Source organism: Manis pentadactyla, chromosome 3 (assembly GCF_030020395.1).
Source record: "Manis pentadactyla isolate mManPen7 chromosome 3, mManPen7.hap1, whole genome shotgun sequence".
Lineage (NCBI taxonomy): Eukaryota > Metazoa > Chordata > Mammalia > Pholidota > Manidae > Manis > Manis pentadactyla.
Genome location: NC_080021.1, coordinates 68,100,844 through 68,127,704, shown reverse-complemented (window position 1 = coordinate 68,127,704; position 26,861 = coordinate 68,100,844). Strand labels below are relative to the sequence as shown.

The following is a 26,861-nucleotide window of genomic DNA, read 5'->3' as shown; positions in this document are numbered from 1 at the left end:
CCCTTGAATCCCCTTTCTTTTTTTATTTTTCAAGGGAAATTGCATATGGGTATTCTTGATTCATTTCCATGTGATTACCAAAATATTTTGTTAGAATGACTTATTATTTAAAATGCCAATTCTTTAAAACTCAGAGAAAGATGACTAAGCTTTGTGCTTTGGAAGGGATTTTATTTCATTAGCTCCCCCAGCAAGGGAAAGAGGGAAGGCCATCATTGCAGCAGTCCCAGGTTGGAAATGGGGAACCTGAGAAAGCCATATTGAATCAAACCTCTTTACTGGGGCCATTTCTGCTGACTCTAAGAAGCAGAGGTCCTCAAGTGTTATGCTTTGCCTTGGCCACCTGGCCTTGTGTCGCCTTTGTAATCCTCTCTGCAAAGTGTTTCCTCTGTATGTTCCTCCTAGAGTCTTTTACTTCATGCTCCTCATTCATCAGTGACACCCTCTTAAGTGATTTATGAATGGCAGTTACAGCCGAACTCCAGTCTGTGTGGCCTTTGAAATACATGGTGGTGTGTGGGTTTCTCCTTTTTCTGTGGTGTAGATACTGAAAATGACTTAGCTTCGTGGGAAGAAGCAGGACTGTCAGGAAGCCCTCTAGTGCACACTATGCTTCAGTTATATCTGAGCATCCAGAAAACCTTAAGTCATCATCAGGTCTTAGCATAAGCTGCAAGTGTCCAGACGGACTATGCAAACCACCGTACTCTAGCGCCAAGGAAACAGAAAACCCTCTTCAGTGAACGCCCAGGGACTGCTCTGCAGTATCTCACTGCTATCCTCAGAGGTCCAGAAGCCAGCCAGGCAAACTGCGTATGCTGGCCCCTCCTGAAAGCAGATCTGTAACAACAATCAGTTTGCCACCTTATCCTCTTACCCTTAGCAACCCAGGCAAAGGGGAAGGGATTATTAGCACATAAGGACTAGCTCTGTCACTCCGAAGAACCACATTTGAAGAGTCCTCAACATTTCTTCTAGACTTGTCCAAATGAGGGGAGATAGCATATCAAGTTCAACTATTAAAAAGGAGTTTATCTAAAGAACATTTTCAGCCTTCTCTGTATGCTCTGAGTTAAATCCCTCACAGTTTCAAGGATTTTATGTGGAGTCGCTTTTTCCTTATAGTTTATGTTTTAGCTTAAGTAAATGTAACTACCCTATCTCTTTCACTATCTTATCCATTGAAAACTTGGAAGCATTTGGAAACATTTAAACTATAGCACATTAATTTTTTGCTAGTGGAAATCATTATTTGGGAAAAAAATATTACCACATCTGTGATTTCTAAGCTTTGGGAATACCAGCACTTTATTCCTTGCTTAATGTTTGCTTTGAAATAAGCATTTTTGAAAAGTAAAGTAAAAATTATTTTGTTTTAAAATGTTTATTTCAGCAAGGTAGAGGAGTGTCAGAGTTGAATCCAGTCCCAGCAATACTTTGCCTAGCTCCTTGACCTTGACCATTTCACTCAGCCCCTCCTGGCTTCAGTTTCTTTACGTGGCAGATTGGCCTCAAACTGTAGTGAAAAACCAATCAAATGAGGTAATATATGTGAGGGTCTTTGAAAAGTTAAAAAAGAGGGTCCTTGAAAAGTTAAAAACAAATGTAAGCTTTATTCATACTTATTTGGTTATCTTTTAAACACATATGTTCTCCTAGGATTTATCATTTCATGATATCTCACAATTTATTTCCAAATGTCTCTGGCCATGGAATATAAAAATACAACTTATACAAACTAACAAGCTGTTTGACAATTTCAACCGCCAATGTTTAGGCGGGTTTGGGATATATGTTTCATTTGATGTTTTAAATTCCAGTAACTTCAATCTCAGGGATTACTAGTGCCCAATGAAGTGCTAGTAGTAAAAGGCACAGATAATGGGAGTTTACTAATAACATACAAGGTAAGAAAGACTGGATACCAACATTTGGAAAAGGACAAGTTAATGATCTCAACTCTTTCCATCAAATATTTTAAATCTGCACATACATTTATAGAATACAGACTTAGTACCTTTTTTCTGAATCTAATTTAAAGAACACATTTCTGAAATTAGTAACAAAATTTTATAATACTCATTTAGCATTCCATCCTAAGATTTAGTTAGCTCGTCTAGGTGGTTATCGTTTATGTGACCTAAAATCTACTTAAAAAGCATATCAAAAAAATCCATTTAAAAGGTATATAGTAGTCTTAAGTAATGATTATCCCCTTCAGAGTAAGAAGCTGACAAACAGATAACCTCACAAGGGTTAACTGAGATGGTGGGGAAGGGATAGTGAAGACTGGTGTTGCTTCCGTCTTCTCTAATTCTTTCTCTCCCTTTCTCCTGACTTTTGCAACCTCTCTTCCTCTTTACCTCCAGGGAGAAGCCTCCAGTGGAGGACAGTCATTGAAAAACTACATAGAAGAAGTGAGTTTTAAGGTAGCCTTGTAACACAGTCTGAACTCAGCCTGTCATACAGGTTGAAGCACTTGGGCTTCTTCCATCTGTCTGCCCGGAGGGTTTTCAGGCTGTACCTGTTCACTAGTCATGCCCACCAAAGCAAGATATTAAATGATATGTTATCAAAATTGTTTTTGTTCCTCATAGATAAATACTCTGTACCAATTCAGTTATCCTGAAAATGGAGATCAAACTGCATAAGCCTAGGGCTATCTTATATTTTCACTCACATAATTTGTTGATATCCTAATAAATAAGAAATGCATGTTTTATATCGGCCATTGAACAAAATAAGACATGATCGTTGCTCTTATGCAAAGGACAATCAAAACCAAATGGGCGTTCATTCATGAGACAAATGTTTATCAAGGCTGTCAGCACTGCAAGCTGTTAAGCAAAGTGGTGTCTTCACAATTAGAATGTACATTAGATCTTTGTTGAAAATCCCTCTGGACTTCTGGATTTATTTTGGAGGTATCCAAGGGTGCTCTATGTCACAGGATATGCCTTTAGGCTGTGTGCAAATGGTATGTGGGGACTTCCAATAAACCAGTGGATAGAATCCATAAAACCTGATCTGAAGGGAAACCACAGTTGTCACTAAATTAGCCATGTGACTCTGCTGCAGGTGAAGAAAACGGGGAAACAGTTTTCTTCAAAGTGATGTCACAAAGTACCAAATATTTGGTTTGAATGTTGCTTCTCATCAAGACAGAATCTGTTTCTGTTAATATTTTATTCTTGCATGCGTGAATTCATTCAAAAACCATTTTAAGTGGTCTACTGAATGTGCTATGGGTCCATACATTTATTTAGAACAGTATATCCACACTTAACACTTGCTTCCAAATATTATTTGAAGAGGACAATCAGAGTGCATAGCACCCTTTAAGTTTCTAACATTTCTGGCTTGCACACTTGTTTGGCATTGGTTGAAATTTTGCCAAAGGCATATGGAGAAGAGGAAACAAAAGAAAAGAAATAACCAGGTAGATTTTCTGAGCTCAGGTTAGAAAAATCAAAACACATGGGGCAAAAAATTGGAGGGTTAGAGTACCAACTTTAAATTTCAATTTAATGAATTTGATGCAAAAATTGAGTAGAATACGTTAAAGCAACTAATGTTGCCAAGGAGAGACAGTCACTATTTTCAACACGTACACCAATAGAAGTTCCCTTGGGGATTCTGTGGTTGCTCAAGTCTTGGCTCAGCGTTCCCTACTTGATGGTGAGAATGTGGGTGATGGGCCACCTCCACAAGAAGGGTACCTGATGCTGCTTGTAAGGTGTTCTGTGGAGGTCTAGCATTGTGGAGGAATGGGAGCAATGAGATGCTGGTATAGGATATGGACTACACATAGATGGAAGAACTTTTAAGATAAGTCTTATTCTAATTTTGTAGTTCTTATCCAAGAAAAAGATCCTTATTTTCTCCATCATTACAAATGTGCAATCTGAGTGTACATACTTTACACAATTGTAAATGCTTAATGTAGTATGAAGGTTGTGAATTTGTGCCTTTTCTCTGGAGGTGCTGGCAGGGCTTTGCTTCTCAGTGTAGTCCTCTGACTAGTAACATTGGCCTCATGGGGGGTTTCTGAGAATACAAAGTTGCACCAGATGTAAAGAGTCAAATGTACATTTTAACAAGTTCCCCTATGGTTCATAAACACCTAACATTTGAGAAGCACTGCCCAGTGTTTTATCTAGAAACTGCATACATCATGGAAAAACCCCCAGTTTTGTATAATAGAAGAGGAAACCTTTACTAATACATTTATGAGTTTTGTTTATTCATTTACTTACAAGTATAATAGTTTTCATCGATTAAGGATGCAAAATCTCTCTAGCTTATGAGATTCGTTAACTGACTTTCAGTCTGAATTTTCAAGTGTGTGCGAACTGCCCAAAAGCCTTGCCTTTTCTAGGAGTTTGGTATCACATAGTGTTTCTATCTAATACTGGTTGATATTTAAATTTTAGCTCTCTTTGAAATCGACAAGTGATCATCCTTCATAGTAAAACTATAAGTATAATCTTAAAGAGTACATTATTAACTTATTAATAGCTTGTTTGCAGACATTAATCCATTTGGTTTTTAGGAAATATATATATTCAAACTTCTCTCCATTGAGAGCATGTCAAGAATGTGAACCATAAAATGATTGTTTTTTTTTCACTGCTCTTATTTCACTTTTGCCCTCTTTCTTCATGTTAGTAGAATCAGCAAACAATAATGAACAGTATTTATAAATGGAGAAGCATTGAAGTTAAAACTGAGCTCACAAACATTTGCTTTTATTTAGTATACACTAAAATTCAAATAAACCATAGTGTTCACATTTTTAATATATTTAACATTTCTTGCTAAAATTTGAATAACTCTGCAGATCAAAGTCTCTGGTTTTATTTTTTATTTAGTCTTTTAATTAGATGGAATCATAACCACATGACATTAGACAATTCTGTTTAGACCTGTACCAAAACTAAAGAAATGGTAGTCACCTCTAAAAGTAAAGCTAAAATAGAACTTCTATTCCACATTTTCTATTTTTAATGTATTATTTTTCCAGAATAGGATTTGTATTTGTCATCAAATAAAAAACCGAGAAATTTTATGTCTATTTTTCCTAATCCTTAAAGTGTTTCTGATAGTTAAATTTTAAAAATTATGTGTTCTTTATATATAAGGCACTAGATAATTTAGGCAGAAATAATAATTTCAAATTGCAGCAATTTCAGCTTCTAGGATCACACTATTAACATTCATTCAAAATGTATATGTAATTTAAAACAACTTATGAAAATCAAATACTTCCAAAGCTTGATTTTTATATATCTTTTATAGAGAAGCCAATCCATTTAAAATACCATGTTTCAAAGATGAATAATTGGAAAGCAGCATACTGTACTGGTTAAAAATCCCTGAATCATTAGAGAAATGTATTAATTAATTTAAATGTACATTCATCAGGTAAGTATTCTCAGCTTGAATGGCTGAAAAACTATAAAGAACTAAACACTGAAGTTAATTATTTTTAAAACTTTTTAAAGAGCAGTTTAGAGCAGTTCCTCACAACTCAAGGAAATTGGTTGTTGAAGGCTGGAGGCAACAATTCATAGGAGTGTGAAATGACTCAGGGTGTCAAGTTGAGGCTTCACAATCTCTAAGAGTGTCAGACAAGAAAAGAAGCATGTTAGCAGGCAGGCCTTTTTCAAATCTGTTGAGGTTGGTTTTGCCAACTCTACCATCTGAACTAGAGAGGGGATCAGTTTTATGCACCAAAATACCTGACTCACTTCTCACACCAATTTTGACCTATCTTGTTTCTCTGGTGTTGTATTCTGTGATTGCTGGTATAATGAAGTTCCAACTATACTTCTGATGGAAAGTGCCTGACAGTATTTCCAAATAACAAATAAGATACAATTTACTTTTTATCATGCATCAGGATATAGTTTTTAAAAATTGAGGTAAATATTATATAGTCTTACAGTCTTATTCTACTTAAGAAACTAGGAATTAGGGATTTTTTTCAAGAAAACCCCATTTTGACTGATTCATTAGGAATTGATAAATGTTGTTAACAGATAACAATTTTTAAAAAAGTTATAATCGTGGCTGTTATACAGATATAAAATGAACACATTAAAGATTTATTTAATTCATTCATTAACAGGGAACTCAGTAAGATGTTACAAACAATTCAAAGGAGAATTCAGACCCTCACATATATAGTCAAATAAAGAATGCAGAAATGAGCTTATAAGTAGATGCAAAAATTGGCAGAACTGATCAATGCCATAAGGTAATAATCAATTGCATTCAAGTGGATGAAATTTATGGGCAAGAATCATTTGTACGACTATCAGTTTCTATAAATTACACAGTTGTAAAAAGCTCAAAGTTAATGGAAGACCCAGAGCCTCCACAGAATCAGACAGCAAGAAGGGCATGCTAGTGAAATGACTTGTTTTTCATTGACTGTATCCAATAATATTTCATCCATTTCAGTCTTTTATAATTTTATCCTAAAATATCATTGGAGTTTAGCCACCAAAAGGAATGAATTAGGAGATAAAATAGAATGCAGTCTCAATGCATAGTGCAGTGTAACAAATTTGTCAGATAAATTTACTTAGCAACTTGCATTTATTTTATAATGTTTTTTCACAATCTACTATATTTTTCTAACTTCATCATTGCTCACTCTTCTTTTCCAAAATCCTGTTAGTTCGAACTGTACCTTCCCAAACTTATTGCTTATTCCCTCCTCTATGTTTTAATTACCCTTTAACAAGTCCCAAAAGAACTGTCTACATAAGTACAGTATACTAAAAGAAGTATATTGAAGTACATTGAAGTATACTAACTTCTGTTACCATATAGCTAATTATGGATTTCAGCCTAATAATACAAGCATGCATTAATAAATACAAGCAAAAGAAAAGGTATTTCCAACTTTTACTAATTTGAGTATGTAAATTATATATAGAGAAATTCATTTTAATGGAAATATAGGGTTAATTCTTTGTCAGCAGAAGCACTCTAATAATTGTAGCTGTTGTGGAGTGTAATTGGGTTCCTCTTTATGAACAAAATGCCTCAGGATCTTTATTTTATAGGGATCCTATGTTATACAAGTAAAGTGAAAGTAATTAATCCTTTTTGAAAGATGGAAGTTGATATTTTGTGTGTTATTTTCATACTTTACCAAAAGGAGAGAAATATTTAATTGTCTTAGAATTAAAGTATCCAATGGTGAAAGTTTGAGCAAAGGAGGATATTTTTTTTTCTCTAAGTGCACTGAACTTCCATGGCCACACATGACATAAATTACTGATTGATTACATTTAGAGAATCCAAAAATAAGCTATCCATGTGGAATAACAATACTGCTGAAGTTTATAAAGCACTTACTCTGTTAGCAGATGAAATGATATGTTGATACAGGCCTAGCAACTGTTTTCCTTATGATACATGTCACTATTTCTCACCACTCCTAGTCCCTGGATATTTAAATACTTATGGTGAAAGTGTTTTAGAAAAAGAATGAATGACATTTCTTCTAAAAGCAACTCGAAGAACTTTCTTTTGGGAATATGAACGAGTTTGTACTATGCTCAGACACAGCCTAATATTCCTATAGAAAATTTTTTGAATAAGTTGGCAAAGAGGAATATGTTTGTTCTTGTTTTTTAAAAATGTTCAAGATTTTACCTCCTTGACCCTATCAAAAAGAATTATAAGTGTTCTGATGGGCTGAGATTTGAACATACATGGTACTGACTGTTGGCATTGATAAAGCAAAACAGGTGCATTAAGTTATTACTAGCTGTGTTCAAGGAAAAATCAAAGTAAAATGTTTAAGTGATCTATTAATAGTCATTTCTGTATTGTCTCTACAGTAACAACACAACATTTTAAGTTATTCCCAAACTACATATTTTACAGAGCTAATGCTTCATTCATACTTTATGTAATTTGCAATTAGTTGAATGCTACTTATCTGTTCAAGAATAAAGCCATCAAAACATGAAACCAATCAGTATGATTGCTTAATATTCTGTACTATTGTGGTAAAAAGTAACACAACTGATTTATTACTCATATCTTTTCTTATGAGAACAGATTTCAGTATCTGGACCAAAAAGCTAAATAATCAAAATACTTATTTAATTAAAATTTTTTCGTATTCACTTTAAATTCTTCTGTTTTAAATGAAGAGCTTTAGCTATTTGACTTTACCTTATGAAACCAAAAAGACCATTTAGTATTTCTTCTTTAAATAATCAGAAACCTGTGTTTTATTTTTGATAAAATGCGAGAATATGATTTCCCTTTTTGTTACATGAACACTTTTGAAATTTTACTTCTGCTGTCCTCTATGCTGTCAGGGAATTTTAAATCTAAGATATTTCACATTTATCCTGCTTCTTTAGTATAGCCCTATAAAGCCAAATCCAATAATTGATACATTTGAAAAAAAAAAAGTTAAACCCTAAGAATAAACATTGATTTATACCTAACTCATATATTCCAAGATTGACTATCTTGATTTTTTTTGCTAACTTTCTCTACAATAGTCCATTTAGTGCCTCTCACATTCTACTGACTGTCTAAAGTAATGTACACCTATGAATTTACCACTTGTGCCATATGAGAGATCATCAGTACTTTCACCAACTTCATTGCATGTTCTGAGAGGAAGTGACATGCCTTAGATTAACCAGGATAAAAAGCTGTGACCCTTGACCCTTGGGGCAAAGACTCTTTACTGTGAAGCCCACCTCTCATATGATAGGAATTCAAATTCTTGCTTTTTGTTTTCTAGTTTTATTGAGAAATAACTTACATCATTGTTTAAGTTTAAGGTGTACAGCATGATGGTTTGATTTACATACATTGTGAAATGATTATCACTGTAGTTGTAGTTAGCATTTATCATCTCGGTTAGGTACAATGCAAAGAAAAAAAAATCTTGTGATGATACCTCTTAGGATCTACTCACTGGAATTTAAGTTTTAATCCAATTCACAGATTATTTTGAAGAGTCAGTGCTAAAAAAAGATAATTTTAAATATAAAATTGAAAATTAAAAAACTTTGCTTATTTTAATTTTTTAAGAAAACTTTTTATTTTAAATAGTTTTAGATTTACAGAACTATTGTGAATTAATACAGAGATTATATTCCTCTCACCCAGTTTCAATTATCATTAATACCTTATATTAATATGATATACTTGTCACAATTAACTAATATTGGTACATTGTTAGTAATTAAATCCATACTTTATTCAAATGTCCTCAGTTTTTCACTAATGTCCTTTTCCTGTCCCAAGATCCCATCCAGGATATCACATTACATTGAGCAGTTATATCTCGTTAGGCTCCTTTTGGTTGTGACCGTGTCTTAGACTCTCTTTGTGTTTAATGGCTATAGTAGTTTTGAAGAGTATTGGTCATATATTCACTCAGTTGCAGTATGTCCCTCGACTGAGATTTGTGTGATATTTTTCTCCTGATTAGACTGGGATAATGTGTTTTTCAGAGAAAACCATAAAAGTAAAATTCCATTTCCTGTCATGGGTTCATCCTGTCAATATGGATTATTTATGTTGATGTTGACCTTGATCACCCAGCTTTCAGTAGTGTTTGTCAGCTTTCTCACTGTGAAGAGAGACTTTCTGCTCTCCCTTTCCATACCGCAGTCTTTGCTAGAAAGTCACTACACAGCCCACACTTAAAGACTGGGAAGTTATTCTCAACCTCCTTAAGGGTGGAATATCTACATAAATTATGTGAAGTCCTGCATGATGTGTCTGTCTCTTTTTACCCATTTGTTTGTTTATTCAATAATGTATTTTTATCAGAATGGAATCGTAGTTATTTATTTTATATTGCAGAATAACCCAATGTTACCTTATTAATTTTGTTGCTTAAATTGTTCTAGCTTTTTCCACTGAGAGATTTTTTGGTTGGTTTCTTTATCCCTTTGGTGTATGTATCCCCATCATAATGTGTGGGGGGAGAGGTGGCACTTTCTTGCTTTTTGTCACTTCAAGATGCATCAGGCTCATCTGATATATTTCCTGTGTCAGTCCTATAATAAGTAATTTCTCCATGAGTCTTGGTGTTTTCACTGGAGAATTGTAGTGGAAACCAAGATTAGGGTGGTAGTTGTGTTCATTACTACTGGGATGTCATTGATTCTAAGTCCTCTCAGCTGCCAGAGCAGGGACATGTATATGTATATGGTAACTCAAGGATAAATGAATATCTATAAATATTTCTACATATAGCTATCTGTATATATAATAAGCTAAACATGAGTTCATACTGATATCTCCAACTCCAATACATTACACAAGGATCATTCTATCCTTGCTTATCTGTAAACTCCCACTTTATAGTGAGAAACTTGGCTCCCACCATCTGCCATCCATTTATTTCATTGTTCAATTCTAAACTATATGTATAGTGCTTTCTGAGTTGTTCACCTGTATGTCCATGAGAAACAACTTTATCAACTGGTGTACAGTATTTATGTACAGTTCCTTGTGCTTTTGGTCTTACAAACTCCACTCATTTTCAAAGTTACTTAGGTCATCACATTATTCCCTCAACTCCTTCAGTGAGGATGTTTCGTACATCTGTAATGTACTTAGATTCTTTTTAAGTATTTGTCTTCCATCCTGGGATTTCCTCAACCTCCTAATTGATACTTTTATTTGCATATTTTAAGGTTTATTCTGCGGGGCAAAGTTCTATGGGTTTTGACAAATGCTGCTGTCTTGTATTTCCCACTATAAAACCACACAAAATAGTATCAAATATCCCCTGTGCTTCACCTATTCAACCCTTTAATCCCCATTCAAACTCTTGGAAAAATGTGCCTTTTAAAATCCTAGTATGGGAGCAAACATCTCCAGTGATAACAGTTACAATCAAGCAATGGCAAGTAGGATGTTTTTCTAGTACAGGAATTGTTTTAAGCAAAGTGGCATTTAATATTTAGTGATGTCATATAACTTAGAGATCAGAGATTGCAGACCTTTATTTTTATCTTGTTAGTATTTGTCTGAACAAAATAAAATATCTCAAGTTAGAGGAAAAGATGATTAAAAGAGGGGGAAGATGATGAATTAATCTGATAGGTCAAAAAGTAAACTAGTGGGTCATACTGATTTGTTTTTAATTTTCAAAATATATTTGAAAAAGTTTTCTTGAATCATGGCTCAATAAATTTGAAATTTAAAGGTAAAAAAAGTTACCCATGTCCTCAAGGACTTTCTGTTCATTACTTTTCAGTCAGGAAGATATGATGTGACAATTACTATTCAGTAATTGTTACTAAACAGTAATTGTTATACTGGTGCAATAGGCACATAAAGGAATAGAAGATTAATTCTGTCTTGGTGGATCAGGGAAGGCTTCCAGTAGGGATAATATCTGAACCTTGGGAGGAAGTTAATATATGAGACAAATAAATGTAGTGTATTTTAGTCAGGAAGTATAACAAATGAAAACATCTTGGCAGATCAGACAGAATGACAAAATTGAGGAGCTAACAGAAGCTGGCGTGGAAGTGTCAGTTGAGGCAGGAAGGAGATAAAAATGGTGGTAGTTCAGGCTGACAAGCATGGATTATGAAGGACTTTGACTTTAGATTTTATCCTGTGAATTAAGATGCCACTGAAGAATTCTGAGCAATGTAATTAATATGTCATATGGCATCTTAAAAAGCACACTCTGGCAAGGACCTGGTGGGCAGAATTAGTGAGGGTGTAAACTCGATACGAGACAACTTCATAGATGGCTACTACTACAAAGTCAGGATGGGAGATGATGAAGTCTGCTTTAGGTCAGTAACAGAAGGCAGAGAATACCAAAGACATACATGCGAAATATAAGAAAAATAAAAAAGTAAGAAGATGAAAGAGACAGTGAAGTAGTACTGAATGGTAAAGTTGAGAATGTTCTTGAAATCCTATTAATCTTTATTCTCATTATATGAAATTTGAAACCTTGATGGCAAAGAGGCACATCTTGTGCCATTTTATATTGAATATTTCATTATTGTATTTCTAGGAATAAGTGTCAGGACTTCCATAAAAGTATTAATTCAGTAAAGAACACAGTCTAGATAGTTCTTCTTATTAAGACATTAAATTTTAGTAAAAGAAGAATGTAAAAAATGAGTTTAGAGTTTGTGGTTTGTCTATGACATGAAAATGAATCTAAATTTAGAACTCTGTGTTGTAAGGAAATTCTTACTGTCTTTCTTTGAACTTGTAATTCGTGGAGACTAAAGTGCTCACTCTATTGGTATTCCTGCTATTAATCCAGAGCTTAATCCAAAATGATTTTTTCCTTTTCTTTGGCAGGATGAATCTTTAAAGCAATTACAGGTAGTTCATCAGCCATGGATCTTGCCAAGTGACACAGAAAGTGAAGGAGTGGAAGCTGAACAAGAGAAACGTGAGTAGACACTGCTGTTTATTGACAGGTTGCTTTTAGCAAAGGAAATCCATAGTCAAGGTATTTCCTGTTCATAACATTAAACAATGTCTGCAAAAATGCAGGGTTTAAGGAGAATATGTAAAGATAAACTATACTTCAGGCCTGTAAATCCTGATACAGTGATGTCTTAATTGTGCAGAGGTCTATAAAAGAACTTTATGAAAAGAAGTGTATGCAGCACCTTAAAAGAAGGAATTTTTCTTTCTGAAGACAAACATAGAATGTCTCTTCAGAATGTAGAATCTTCTATAAATTTCATAGAATTTTATCAATGATAACTTGTGATTATTTAAAAATTTCAAATTGTTAGAATCAGCTCATTATTATATATGAAATCTTCATTATTGGTAAGTGAATACATTTATGTGTGTAGTAGCTGCTCTAGGTTCACAAAATACTATAATGGCACTTAAGAGAAATAGACTATATCACTCTTGATTTAAGTTGCTCCATTATGATCGTAACAAGAATGGATTACTATACTTAATCATTGTAACTCCGCGGGGTGGGAGTGGGGGAGAGGGAAATTCCAGGGCAAAATACCTTTGAAACCAACATCAGTCAAAGGAAGAAATAAAGTGGGAGAAATCCATTTATTTCTTACAAGCAGTCACCCACTTCTGCTCTCCCTTGTCTCTTGCGACCCAGCTGCAGAAGAAGAGACCCCCCACCCAACCTCTCTGGTGCAGAAATTCTCGCCCTTGTAATTACCTATTGATATGCAGATGGACTACTTCTCTCCACCCCTTGGAAACACCTACTGATATGCACTGAGGCCAGGCGATAGATTCTGGAAATATTGCAGTTTTACCCACAGTCATGATTCAGGGCATTCTTTCCGGGTTTATTGACATATGGGTTCAACAATTTGGATGAGAAAAAGTCTGGATTATATAGAAATAAGGTCATTTAAAAAAAATAATAACATATCAAAGTTCATTGTATTTTAAATCATAGCTGACAGAGAGAAATAAAAACTGTAAGTAATAATGCGGCCCTTATGGTAATTGATGTGGAGTGATTAATTAAACATTCCCCTGAACCATAGGCACTGGAGATACTTAATATATTACACAGGTAGCACTATGATTCCGTACCCAGCAGAATCCGGTAAATTACACTTCCAGGTTAAAAAGCATTTAAAAATATTCTTATCCCACTTCTATAGCTGCAGGCTTATACGGCCAGAGGGAGCCTAGCCAGGAAGGGGACATAAGAGTCAGAGTGCCCAGGTGAAAGGACGAGGCATGGAGCCTATGTCTCATTCCGAAGCACGTGGTGATATTTTACAGATTTTAGTGAAGGGAAGCAACACCTATAGAAAACAATCGATGAAGACTCACAATGCAAGCTGTACCTTAAGCAAGTACAGAAAGGGTATTTTTGAAGATCTTTAATGCAAGGGATCCATTTGGTCTAGGGAAAGAGTAGCATGGAATACAAATGAAAGAATCCCACAAATCTGAAAGAATTAGTAGTGGCCCAGGACTTTTATGAAAACAAATGCAAACACACTTACACTCCCCCACTCCCTATACTTTTAAATACACATAAGCTCTCATTCTAGAGTTATGATTTAATGATTTTCACCAAATGTTCTGAGGCCTTCATAAAATTTGTGTTAACAAAACAACCTCCAAGCTGATATGTATGTGTTTTGTAAACGACAGTATATGTAATTGTGCTAGTTTTGATCTGACCGTTTCAACCCAAAGGTATTGAATCAACACAAGTTGAAATAAACAATATCCTTACAGGATGCACAGTATGTTAATTCTATGAGAATACTATAACCTAAAATGAACTAAAACTTAAAAGCAACAAAAGAATCCATCAAAATAGTCTATTTAATCCAGGTCCAAATTCAGACATTTCTTTTCTGTCACATCCACATGTTTTCAATCAGTATTAAGTCTGAAAAATAGCTTAATAATGCAAAGGAGATAAAAATTCTCAGAAGTTTCTTCAGCCCTTGTCATCTAACCATAATCCCTATCTGCATATACTTTCACAAGATTCTGATAAGTTGCGATCATCTTCTCTTGACTAGGATCCAAGGTGATTGAAAGAAGGAATCTGTTTTCCTCATCTTGTTGCGGTAAATAAGTAAATATCAGAAGAATTAATAAAGGAATGAATAAATGAATACATTTCATTGGTACTTGCTAGTTTGTTTAACAGAACAGTTGGACATTTAAACAAATAATAGTTATGATTGAACAATTGTCATAAAAATTATTTTTACTTTTATTAAAATTTAAAATTGCATTTATAGTTTAATCATGGATTTTGCCAGATGGTCTATCAATTACCCCAAAGCAGCCATTCTTAAATTTTCCTAGCCATAGACCTAGAACCAAAAATACTTGATTTCAGCAATGTTGTGCTTAGAGGTGACCCTTGACAATAGTAAATTGTTTGAAATAAAATCAGGGTTTAAAATAATTAGGTACGTAATAGGAGCCATCTGGAAATGGAATGCTACCTAACACTGTAGCCAAGCTCATACCTACAGAGGTGCAATCCTTTTCAAGAACATCATTCAATATTCAAGTGCTAGAACAAGTGTAAGATGGAGCCACTGAGGCAGCAGTATCTCCACTGATTCCTATACTCATTGCATGTGGTTTGTGGAGCAGCTGGCAAGGGTTGTATACATCATCTACCTCTTTATTTTCTCAGTGAAAGGAAGTAAATGACATAAATCTATATGAATTCAGCATCTGATTTAGAGTCTATAGGCTCATATGTTAGAAATTTATGACTGAGGAAAAGGATAAGATTCATCATTCCAACAGTAACACCTGTTTCTTGACTCAGCTTTCTATAAATTATACCTAGGTATTTTTATGGAATTTTCTGATTTCTCCTGAGATAAAACTATTGTGGCAGAAAGTTTCAAAATAACATCAAGATCTTTGTAGTGGTGCATATATCTTATTTCATCATTTAAAAGTAAGACTTTGCTCAAATAGGTTTTATAAGAGTGGCATTAAAATTAGCATGTATAATGTGGAGGGGGAGCATGGGGAGGGCTGTTCAGTAAAGAGAAGACAAGTAGTGATTCTACAGCATCTTGCTACGCTGATAGACAGTGACTGTAATGGGGATTGTGGGGGGGACTTGGTGAAGGGGGGAGCCTAGTAAACATAATTTTCTGCAGGTAATTGTAGATTAATGATAACAACAACAACTATATATATATATACAATCAAAGAAAAAGATTGTGTATCAATGATACTTTAATAAAAAAAAGAAAGAAGCAAAAAAAAAAGTGCTTTGTAGGAAAAGATGTCTTTGAATAATTAAATGGGAACCTTTAAAATATTTTGTTATAAATAATATAAGCAGAAATCTTTAAGTTCTTTTCTTTACTCTGTTTTTTTGTATAAAAATATAAATCACAGGCTTAAAAAAACTCAGGTGTGGGTTTGTTTTTAATCCCTCAGATTATGGTCCAAAGTCCCTAAATAACTCAAATCACAGATATTTGAATCTACTGGGGTACTTGTTTAATACTTATATTCCTGCACTTCACTTCAGACCTATTGAATCAGAATTTTTGGGCATAGAACTCTGAATTCTGCATTTCTAATAAACTCCTCAGAATGAAAAATCCAGTCTATCAGAAGGTTGTGTTTTCAGAACTATCTTCATAGTGTTAACTTCGGACCTTGTTTCTCTAGGCTGCTTTTCTCATCTGTAAATTGATTTTGTATATAAAATGTGAGAGTGGAGAAGAAAAAAGGCCAAAATTTGAAGGAATAAATATGTAATAAAATTGAGGGACAGGCCCTCCAGTCAGTAAGTTCAATATCTATAATCATAAAACAGCTATAGTCAAGCCAGCACTCTCTAACTGTATTTTGGATTTTAAAACATGAATAACCAAGCTAGAAAGAAACAAGCAAACAAAAACCAAACCAAACAAATGAAACAATAGAAATGCCCCAAATAAAGATATAAGACCCAGAGCAAGTGGGAGGTCATATGCTATGGTGACTCATTGAGATTTCAGATTTGGATTTAGGTCTTAGACCCTAGAGCCTAAGGTCTTAATATGTATAATAATTGGTGATTTGGCTCTGCATCTGCGTAAGGCAGAGGAGCTAGTATGGTGGTACTGTATAAAGCCTGGCCCCTGGAGGAGTTGCCTCAGGTATGAAAAGGGAAACAAAATACCTATATTTTCCAGCTGTGGAAAATAGCAAAGACATTTACGAGCTGTTGTAGGGTTTGGATGAAAAATACACATTTATTCATCAGAAACCATACTGTCAGGTCTGTACTTTGGTGGTTGGGTCCAAACTTAAACACATACATGATTAGGAATCCAAAATTATAATAAAACTTGGGCAGCATCATCAGAATTCACAGGATCTTCTCATAGGTAAATGCAAGAACTGGGGCACTTACACTGCCAAAGATTTAAAAACTGACTCCTGCTGAAGATGAACTCCCAAACAACAGTTATAGACTCCATGAAAAAAATATAGCGACGCAAGAGAGAGTCAGGAGATGCCAGAAACAGGAGACTTAACATGATCAATATTGAAAGCAATAGGATAATCAGAAAAAGATTACAATAAAAATATATTCAAAATGTTTAGTAATACAAAAGAATGAAAAGAAACCATACTGAAAAAAACAGGAAAGTAAGAAAAAAGATGAACATATATTAACAGATTATCAAAGAATTCTATAAGCAAAAAGATAGTAATAAGCTAAAATTTCAATTAGTGTGTTAAATACTACATTTAAAAAATCTGAAGAGAAAATTAGAGAAATGAAAGGTCTGAGAAAGACAGAAAGCAATAGAGATATGGAAAATTTGAACTTACAAATTAAGAAATGTGATATATGTGTAAAAGGTATATAAAAGCTTATATATGAATATAATATATATATATATAAAATAAGCCCCAGAAGGAGAAAAAAAAGACAAAAATGGGCAATGGTGAAAGATATAACAACTGAAAAGTTTCCCAAATTGATGGAAATTTTTAATCCTCAAATTGGGGAACATATCAAACCCTATATATTTTAACATCTACATTGTATAAACAGAATATCACAAAGAGAGAAAACCTTAAAAATAGACTATATACTAGAAAAAATATACAGGTCATATAAAATAATAAAGGTAGACTTAAAGGAGAATTTTCAGTAATTAAGATTATATATCTTCCACAGGCTAAGAGAATATCCTGTGCCCAGATAAACTGCCATTCATGAGTGAGTCCAGGAGAACGGTCAAGTATGAGCAAATGGTCAAGAAACAAAGATGAACACAAATTTGTCAAACATGTTGGAAGTCCTTAAGAATTACTGATTAAAAATTTAAAAATATTAATTTCTAATAGAAAATAGCAAAGGGGAAAAAGCAAAGAAAGTTTTTTTTTTCATTTTAATTACTCAATTTTTTATTTGTTCCCCTTTTAACTTGTATCTCTTTATTGATAGTCTGCATTTGTTGAGAGTTCATTCTCGTGCTTGAATTTATTGGGCATGATTTCCTTTAGTTCTTGAAAATATTAGTAGTTGATGAAAAGTCTTTGTCTAGTAAGTACTTCATCTGGCCTTCCTCAAAGAGGGTTTCTATTGATTGCTTTTTTTCTTGTTTATGGACCACACTTTCATGCTTCTTGACATGTGTGATATCATCATTTATAAAGCATTTCACTTATTTTGTTGTTGTTTGCTGAAAACTGGACATTTATATAATGTGGCCACTCTGGAAATCAGATGACACCACCTCCCCCCACCCCCACATATACGGGTTTGTTGTTTCTGATGTTTTTTCTTGTATTGCTGTTGCTACTTTTTGTTTAGTGACTTTGTTGAACTAATTCTGTAAAATTTGTAGTATTTGTTGTATTCAGCTACTATAGAAGTCTCTGCTCAATAGCTTAGTAGTCAGCGAATTATGGGGCAAGGTATTAAGCTATGCCATGAACATGCCTACAGTTTATAGCCCTGCGTAAGCAGCACCTCTAGGTCAACTAGCAGTGAGAGATGGCACCTTATCAGGTCTTTCTTAGGTAGGTACAGAGCACCACGAACCTGTGTGGCCTTCTAGATTTCTGGGAACATGTGAGACCTTTTTAAAGCCTGCTGTGGACATCTCATTCACCAGATTTTCCTTTTAATTGTTTTGGTAAGCCCCCTTTTTGCCCCAACTGATATCAGTGCCTCAGGCTGCTGATATGTAAATATATTGCCCTTGATTATTTTTGACAAATATCATAGGGACAGGTTTCTCACTGAATAAGCTCTAATTCAGGTCAAATAAAGAAAAAAACATTCAAGTGGGGATTTTCCAGGCAGCTTCCATTTAGGTCAAATACTGACAATTCTCTAGACTTGGGACATTTGAGAAGACTCCAAACCTGTCTGCCCCCTCTAGGGGATCACAGACTGTTTTTTTTTTATAGTTACTATCATTGTGAGGCTGCTGATTCTCAAAGCTACTGCAGAACTGGAAAGAAGGATATTGATATTAGGTAAGTTAAAACCCCACACAGCTCTCTGTTGTTATTTATATATTCTTTAGATCTTAAGAAAAGACTCTGTTTTTCTTAAATAAATATTCTGTTTTTCCAAGCCTTTAATTTCTGGAGTTCTGAAAATTTGACTTTGGTGATTTTTGCTAGTGTTCTCACTGCATTTATTGAGGAGCAGATTTTTGGTGATCCCTACACCCCTATTCTAGAAGTGCTTCTCCTCTCCTATTTTTCTTGATTTCATCAGCCTAGTTTTCTCTTTGTTTGAGAAGTGGGAGTATGATATCTTCATAATGGGTTATAGAGTAACATGATATATGCTGCATTAAATCCTGGTATCATGAGAAGCTATTAAAAATAATACTGTGGCAAATTAAGTTTTTGGAAATTCTACATATAACAATTGTAAGACATACCATTGACATAATGACTTTTTAAGAGGAGCAAAGCAGCTGTACAATTTTAGATAAGCATGTCAGTATAACAGAGACCCTGTCTTTAAATAGGAGAATATATTTTTCCCTGTTGACCTGAAGAAATGCTATAGTGTCTCTTCTAAAATGTTTACATATTAAAACCACTAGGTAGTCCTGCTGCATAAGATCTGCTCACCTGTGTTTAACCTAGGTCTTTTGCATATTGAGTTCATTTTACAGAATGCCTGTTAACTCCTTATTTCAGAATGTCCCAAATTGCGAATTCCTATTAACTGCTGGAAGAACAAGTGTTCTGGAATTTTAGGAAGTGCTAATCTAATCTATCTTCTCAATTCAGTGAAGAGGAAATTGATGCTTCAAGAAATAATAGGATTGTAGGATTGTTCATGTCACACAGTTAGTAGCAGAGTCAGTAGTAGGAACCAAGGGCTCTTGTTTGGCCCCAGTAACATTTATCCACTGTTCATCCTTCACTCATGACTTCTCTTCAGTCTCTTTACAAGAAAGTGACACAGTTTATGTTGTGACTTTTGAGAGCCAAAGTGCTTAAGGCAGTAAGTGGGGCTATGGGATTCTATTGTCCACTTGGGAGGAGGCCAGGTTTTTCACCTTGAAGAAAAATAAATTTTATTTTGTAGTTTTAGGTCTCCTTAGCCTAACCTTGGGTGATTTCTTTCCAGGTAAGTCTCCCAAGATTTATATTTGAGTAATGCTTGAAGGCAGTTATGTTAGGATACCACTGCTGATTATCATACCAGGCCCAAGATAAGATACTAACACTATCAAAAATGGGTGTGTGTGGGGTCAGTGGAGTATAGATAATATAAAGATAAAAAAAAATTAATAGCCAAATAGATCAGAAATGTGTCAGGGCTTCATGACCCTTAGGGTTGTGGCATCAGAAATAGGGATTGGGAATGAGTCTGTACATATCTCAGGAGATAAGTGAGACAGGATTTAAGTATTTTGCTTTTATTTAAAGATCAACTAGATTATCAACATAGCACACATATTTGTAGAAAAGACATACAAATACTGGAAACAATCAAGAATAAAACAATAATAATAATAATACAATAAAAATAGCATGAGGATAACTAGAAAGATGAGATCTTAAAAGTAAAAAAATAAATAAAACTTCTGGCAAAATTGTATTAGGTTATTTTTGAGGACCAAAGGAAACCTTGATAATTTTTAATCTCACTTTCCATGTGCAATCTTCTGTAAGTGCTTAGAAAATTCTAAAGCTTCTCCTAAAAAATTCAGGGTGTCTGAACTCATACTAGGCAATATTTGGCATCTGTTATTATAAATAATTAAGGATTAATTTTAACCAATAAATACAAAACTTAATAATTACTATTAATTATCTGTTAGAAGCAAAACATTCTAATGTCAAATTGCAATTTTTAAAAATTAATTAATTAATTTTGTTGTCATTAATCTACAATTACATGAAGAATATTATGTTTACTAGGGTCCCTCCTCACCAAGTCCCCCCAACAAACCCCATTACAGTCACTGTCCATCAGCGTAGTAAGATGCTGTAGAATCACTACTTGTCTTCTCTGTGTTGCACAGCCCTCCCCATGCCCTCCCCCACATTATACATGGTAATCGTAAGGCCCCCTTTCTTTTTCCCCACCCTTATCCCTCCCTTCCCTCCCTTTCTCCCCAGTCCCTTTCCATTGGTAACTGTTAGTCCATTCTTAGGTTCTATGATTCTGCTGCTGTTTTGTTCCTTCAGTCTTTCTTTGTTCCTATAGTCTTTGGGTTTGAGGTGAGTCTCTTGTAAGCAGCATAGAGATGGGTCTTGCTTTTTTATCCATTCTATTATTCTGTCTTCTGATTGGTGCATTCAGTCCATTTACATTTAGGGTGATTTTTGAAAGATATGTACTTATTGCCATTGCAGGCTTTAGATTCGTGGTTGCCAAAGGTTCAAGGTTAGCTTCTTTAGTATCTTACTGTCTAACTTAACTCACTTATTGAGCTATTTTAAATACTGTCTGGTCATTCTTCATTTTCTCCCTTCTTATTCCTCCTTCTCTGTTCTTTATATGTTGGTTGTTTTATTCTGTGCTCTTTTGTGCTTCCTTTAACTGCTTTTGTGGGTAGTTGATTTTATTTTTTGCCTTTAGTTAGTATTTGGTTGTCTGCTTTCTTTGCTGTGATTTTATTTTCTCTCGTGACATCTATTTAGTCTTACAAGTGCTGCCATCTAGAGCAGTCCCTCTAAAATACCCTGTAGAGGTGGTTTGTGGGAGGCAAATTCCCTCAACTTTTGCTTGTCTGGGAATTGTTTAATCCCTCCTTCATATTTAAATGGCAGTCGTGCTGGATACAGTATTCTTGGTTCAAGGCCCTTCCCTTTCATTGCATTAAATATATCATGCCATTCTCTTCTGGCCTGTAAGGTTTCTGTTGAGAAGTCTGATGATAGCCTGATGGGTTTTCCTTTGTAGGTGACCTTTTTCCTCTCTCTAGCTGCCTTTAAAACTCTGTCCTTGTCCTTGATCTTTGCCATTTTAATTATTATGTGTCTTGGTGTTCTCCTCCTTGGGTCCTTTCTGTTGGGAGTTCTGTACACTTCCATGGTCTGATTGATTATTTCCTCCCCCAGTTTGGGGAAGTTTTCAGCAATTATTTCTTCAAATACTCTTTCTATTCCTTTTTCCCTCTCTTCTTCTTCTGGTACCCCTATAATGCAGATATTGTTCCTTTTGGATTGGTCACACAGTTCTCTTAATATTGTTTCATTCCTGGAGATCCTTTTATCTCTCTCTGCATCAGCTTCTATGCATTCCTGTTCTCTGGTTTCTATTTCATCAATGGCCTCTTGCATCTTATCCATTCTGTTTATAAATCCTTCCAGAGATTGTTTATTTCTGTAATCTCCCTCCAGATGTCTGTAATCTCCCTCCAGACTTCATCCCTTAGCTCTTGCATATTTCTCTGCGGCTCCATCAGCATGGTTATGAGCTTTATTTTTAATTCTTTTTCAGGAAGACTGGTTAGGTCTATCTCCTTCTCAGGGTTTGCCTTTGTGATCTTGGTCTGTATCAATTTCTTCTGCCTTTTCATGGCGATAGATATATTTGTGGGGAGCTGGTGCATGTGTTGGGTCAGAGAAAGTCCCTTCTTGCCAGTTTATGGCCTTCCTCTCCTGGGAGAACAGCAGCCACTAGCAACTTGTGCTGGGCAACTGTGTGCAGACGGGGCTTCTTATCTTGCCCGGCTGCTATGGAGTTTATTTAGCTCTGCAGTTGCTGTGGGCATGGCCTGCCTCAGGCTGCTCCAATATGGTGGAGCCACATCAGAGGGGCAACAGGCGGGAGGCTGTTTAGTGCGGTGAGGGGCCTCCAAGCTGTGCTGCGGGGTTCGGGTGCCCAGAGTTCCCCCGGATTCGCAGCTGCTGGGTTAAGTGTCCCAGGGCGCTTCCATCCAGCTGTGGGGTCCCTGTCCCTTTAAGACTTTCAAAAAGCACTTGCTTTTCTTTGTCCTGGGTGTGCCAGTTTTCAGGGACCCGCTCACAGGTGTTACTGTCCCTTTTCCCTAGTATCCAGCACACCACACACTGTGTGTCTGCGCTCTGGTGTGGATGGCTGGGGCTGGGTGTTTAGCAGTCCTGGGTTCCCTCTCCCTCCCCGCTCCAACTCCTCTCCTCCTGCCAGGAGCTGGGGTGAGGGGCACTCGGGTCCCACTGGGCTGCGGCTTGTATCTTACCCCCTTTGTGAGGCGCTGGGTTCTCACAGGTGTGGATGTAGCCTGGCTGTTGTCCTGTGTCTTCTGGTCTCTCTTTTAGGGTTAGTTGTATTTGTTGTATTTTCAAAAATATATATGGTTTTGGGAGGAGATTTCCGCTGCTCTACTCATGCCACCATCTTTGTTCTCTCCGCAATTTTTATTATAACACTGATTATAGAGAATTATTTTGGTTACAAATAAATTTTTGCGATATCTAAAAGCCAAATGCCTCTGAGTTATTCATGTATTCTTATTTGGAAATGTTTCCCATGTCTGTGATAAAACTCTCATATTATGAATGGTTCAATTGATTTCTAAGCTCCTAGGAAAAAATTTAAAGGGTAACATTTAATAACATAAAATTTAATCCCACCAAATAAACTATTACTAAGTGTAATGGAAAAATGTGTTCAGTTGCTCAGCAATATATAAGGTTACATGCTTCAGACTACCTGCTTTGTTTATTAAAACTTCCTTGTCAAGTGCAATAATAGTCAGAAAATTGCCTAACAAGTATCAGAGAAGGCTTATTTCAACAAGACAGCTGAACTGTTCCTTTGCAATGCAAACTCTTTGGATTAGAGTTGTAAGGAGTTCAGTTCTTTAAAATTAAAAATAGGAGATACACAGTCCAATTTTCTGTAATTTTAAAAAACCAAAGTTTTATGTGAGTAGCACATGTTTTTAATCCTTTTACCAAACACTTTTTGTTTGTCTTGGAATATTCTCATATTTGCTCTAGGTGTGACCTAAAACTACAAGATAAAATAATGAAAACAAAAGGAAAATCTAGTTCAATCTTTAACTTTGTTGGATTTAGCTTAGAGAGCAGCCTTATGTGAGATGGAACATCTTTCACAAATCAGAAGAATGTAGTGGCTGGCTACAAGTAAAGCCTATTTGTTCTCTATAGATTTCATGGTAAGGGAGACATAAAACAAATTTCAAATATATTTTCTCTAGTAAGTTACAGAAAGGTGCATGAGAATCTGTAGCAAGAAGCATACTATTTCTTACGAAAAAGAATGTTAAGGAAGCTGAAGGAGGGAAATAGCACATTGAGTTGGTACATGGGATCAGAGAGATCTTCATGAAGGAAGTGTTGTTTGGAATGAGAGATGAGGATTTGGAAGAGCAGGGTGAGAATGTCATACAAGCAGGAACAACCCCATGGACAAAGACAGAAGGACAGGAAGAACATTAGTTATGTTTAGTGCCCTAGAGAACATAGCAATTATTACTGTTTGGAGAAGATACTGAACACTTACAAGGGATTAAAGAGAAGTAAGTCTGGAAAAGTAAGTCATGGAAATAAAAGATAGGGTCCAGATTGTAAGGATAAGAAATGTGAATTGATAGAGTATTGACAGTGGGGAAATCTTTACATAGGGAAGCACTCTGATGAAAACATTCATATCCATAGCTTTGGATAACATTAACTCAAGTGATGAGGAAGCCTCGGAGTTTGTCCCTTTACATTTAACTTGATGAGAAGAAAACTAACTGTTCACTAGTGCAATGTCAAACAGATCTTAATCTACCTCAGATATGCCATTTATAAAGTACTGATAAAATAAATGATTTTTAAAAAACGACTAGGCAAAAAGGTAAAGATGGAGCAATAGTGCAGACTAATAAATTATAGGAGGAAAAACAAATCATTGTGAAATTCCTTTTTATTATTATTTTTGTGCATTTTTATTGACGTATAGTTGATATACAGTGTTATATTGGTTTCAAGTATACAACAGAGTGATTTGTCAGTTACGCACATTATTAAATGCTCACCCCAACTAATGTAGTTACCATCTGTCAACATAGAAAGATGTTACAAAGTTATTGACTAAATTCTATGCGCTGTACTTTCATGCCTGTGACTAATTTATATTATGACTGATATTTTGTACCTTTTTATCCCCTTCACCTATTTCACCCAACCACTCCAAACCCTCCCCTGTGGTAACCACCAGTCATTTCTCAGTGTTTATGAGTTATTGTTGTTTTATTTATTTTGTTTTGTTTTGTTTCTACAGTCCACATATATGTGAAATCATAAGGTATTTGTCTCCACGTGGCTTATTTCACTTAGTATAATACCCTCTAAGTCTATCCATGTTGTCACAGTGGCAGAATTATTTTTTTAATGGTTTAATACTATTCCATTGTGTATATGGACCCATCTTCGTTATTCATCTGTTGACAGACACTTTGGTTGCTTACATATCTTGGCTACTGTAAATAATGCAGTGATAAACATAGGGGTGCATATATCATTTTGAATCAGCAATTTTGCTTTCATCAGGTAAATTCCTAGAAATGGAATTATGGGGTTGTATGGTGTTTCTATTTTTAGTCCTCTGAGGAACCTCCATACTACTTTCCATAGTGGTTGTACCAGTTGACATTACTACCAGCAGTGTAGGAGGGTTCCCGTTTCTCCAATCCTCACTTCTCTTTCAGATAGTGGCCATTCTAACTGGTGTGAGGTAATATCTCATTGTAGTTTTGATTTTCATTTCTCTGATGATCAGAAGTGTGGAGCATCTTTTCATCTGTTGGCCATCTATGTTTTTTTGGAGAAATGTCTGTTCAGGTCCTCTGCTCATTTTTTAATTGAGTTACTTGTTTTTTTGGTGTTGAGGTGTATGAGTTCTTTATATATATTTTTATGTTAACTCTATTGTATGAATTATTTATGAATATATTGTCCCATGCTATAGGCTGCCTTTTTGTTCCATGGATGGTGTCCCTTGCTGTACAAAAGCTTTTTAGTTTGCTATAGTTCCACTTGTTCATTTTTTATTTTATTTCCCTTGCCCAAGGAGATGTGTTCAGTAAAAAATTGCTCATGCTTATATTCAACAGATTTTTGCCTATGTTTTCTCCTAAGAGTTTTATGGTTTCATGACTTACATTTATTTCTTTGATCCATTTAGAGTTAACTTTTGTGTATGGAGTTAGACAATAATCAAGGTTTATTCTGTTACATGTAGCTGTCCAGTTTTCCCAACACCAGTTGTTGAAGAGGATATCTTTCCCCCCTTGTATATTCATGGCTCCTTTATCATATATTAATTAACTGTATATGCATGGGTTTATATCTGGGCTCTCTATTCTGTTCCATTGATCTGTGGGTCAGTTCTTGTGCCAATTCCATACTGTTTTGATTACCATAGCTTTGTAATATAGCTCAAAGTCAGGGAACATATGAATTTTAGAATTATTTGTTCTAGTTCTTTGAAGAATGCTGCTGGAATTTTGATAAGGATTGCGTTGAATCTGTAAATTGCTTTGGGCATGATGACAATTTTGACAATATTAATTCTTCCTATCCATGAGCATGGGATAGATTTCCATTTATTTGTGTCTTCTTTAATCTCTTTCATCAGTGTCATAGTTTTCAGAGTACAGTTCTTTCACATATTTGGTTAGGTTTATTCCTAGGTATTTATTCTTTTTGATGAAACTGTAAATGGAGTTGTTTTCCTGATCTTTCTTCCTGCTGGTTCATTGTTAGTTTATAGGAATGCAACTGACTTCTGTATATTGCTTTTGTATCCTGTGACTTTCTTGAATCCAGTTATTAGTTCTAATAGTTTTTTGGTGGAGTCTTTAGGGTTTTTCTATGTATAATATCATGTCATCTGCAAATAGTGAGTTTTACTTCTTCCTTACAAATTTTGGATGTCTTTCATCTCT

At 35.0% G+C, this 26,861-nt stretch overlaps 1 protein-coding gene across 6 annotated transcripts in view; it reads left to right on the top strand.

The window, feature by feature from the left end:
* Window positions 1-26,861, top strand: part of C3H8orf34 (chromosome 3 C8orf34 homolog) — a 429,407-nt gene that overhangs the window by 369,827 nt on the left and 32,719 nt on the right. For 2 of the 6 annotated variants that reach the window (XM_057498011.1, XM_057498010.1), the window contains exons 11-12: window positions 2,370-2,417; window positions 12,340-12,433. In XM_057498011.1, the coding sequence (XP_057353994.1) occupies window positions 2,370-2,417; window positions 12,340-12,433 (142 nt within the window). Of the gene's footprint in view, window positions 1-2,369; window positions 2,430-12,339; window positions 12,434-26,861 lie in introns of all 6 variants that reach the window. The other 4 variants (XM_057498009.1, XM_057498007.1, XM_057498012.1 and 1 more) reach the window with 2 other exon arrangements.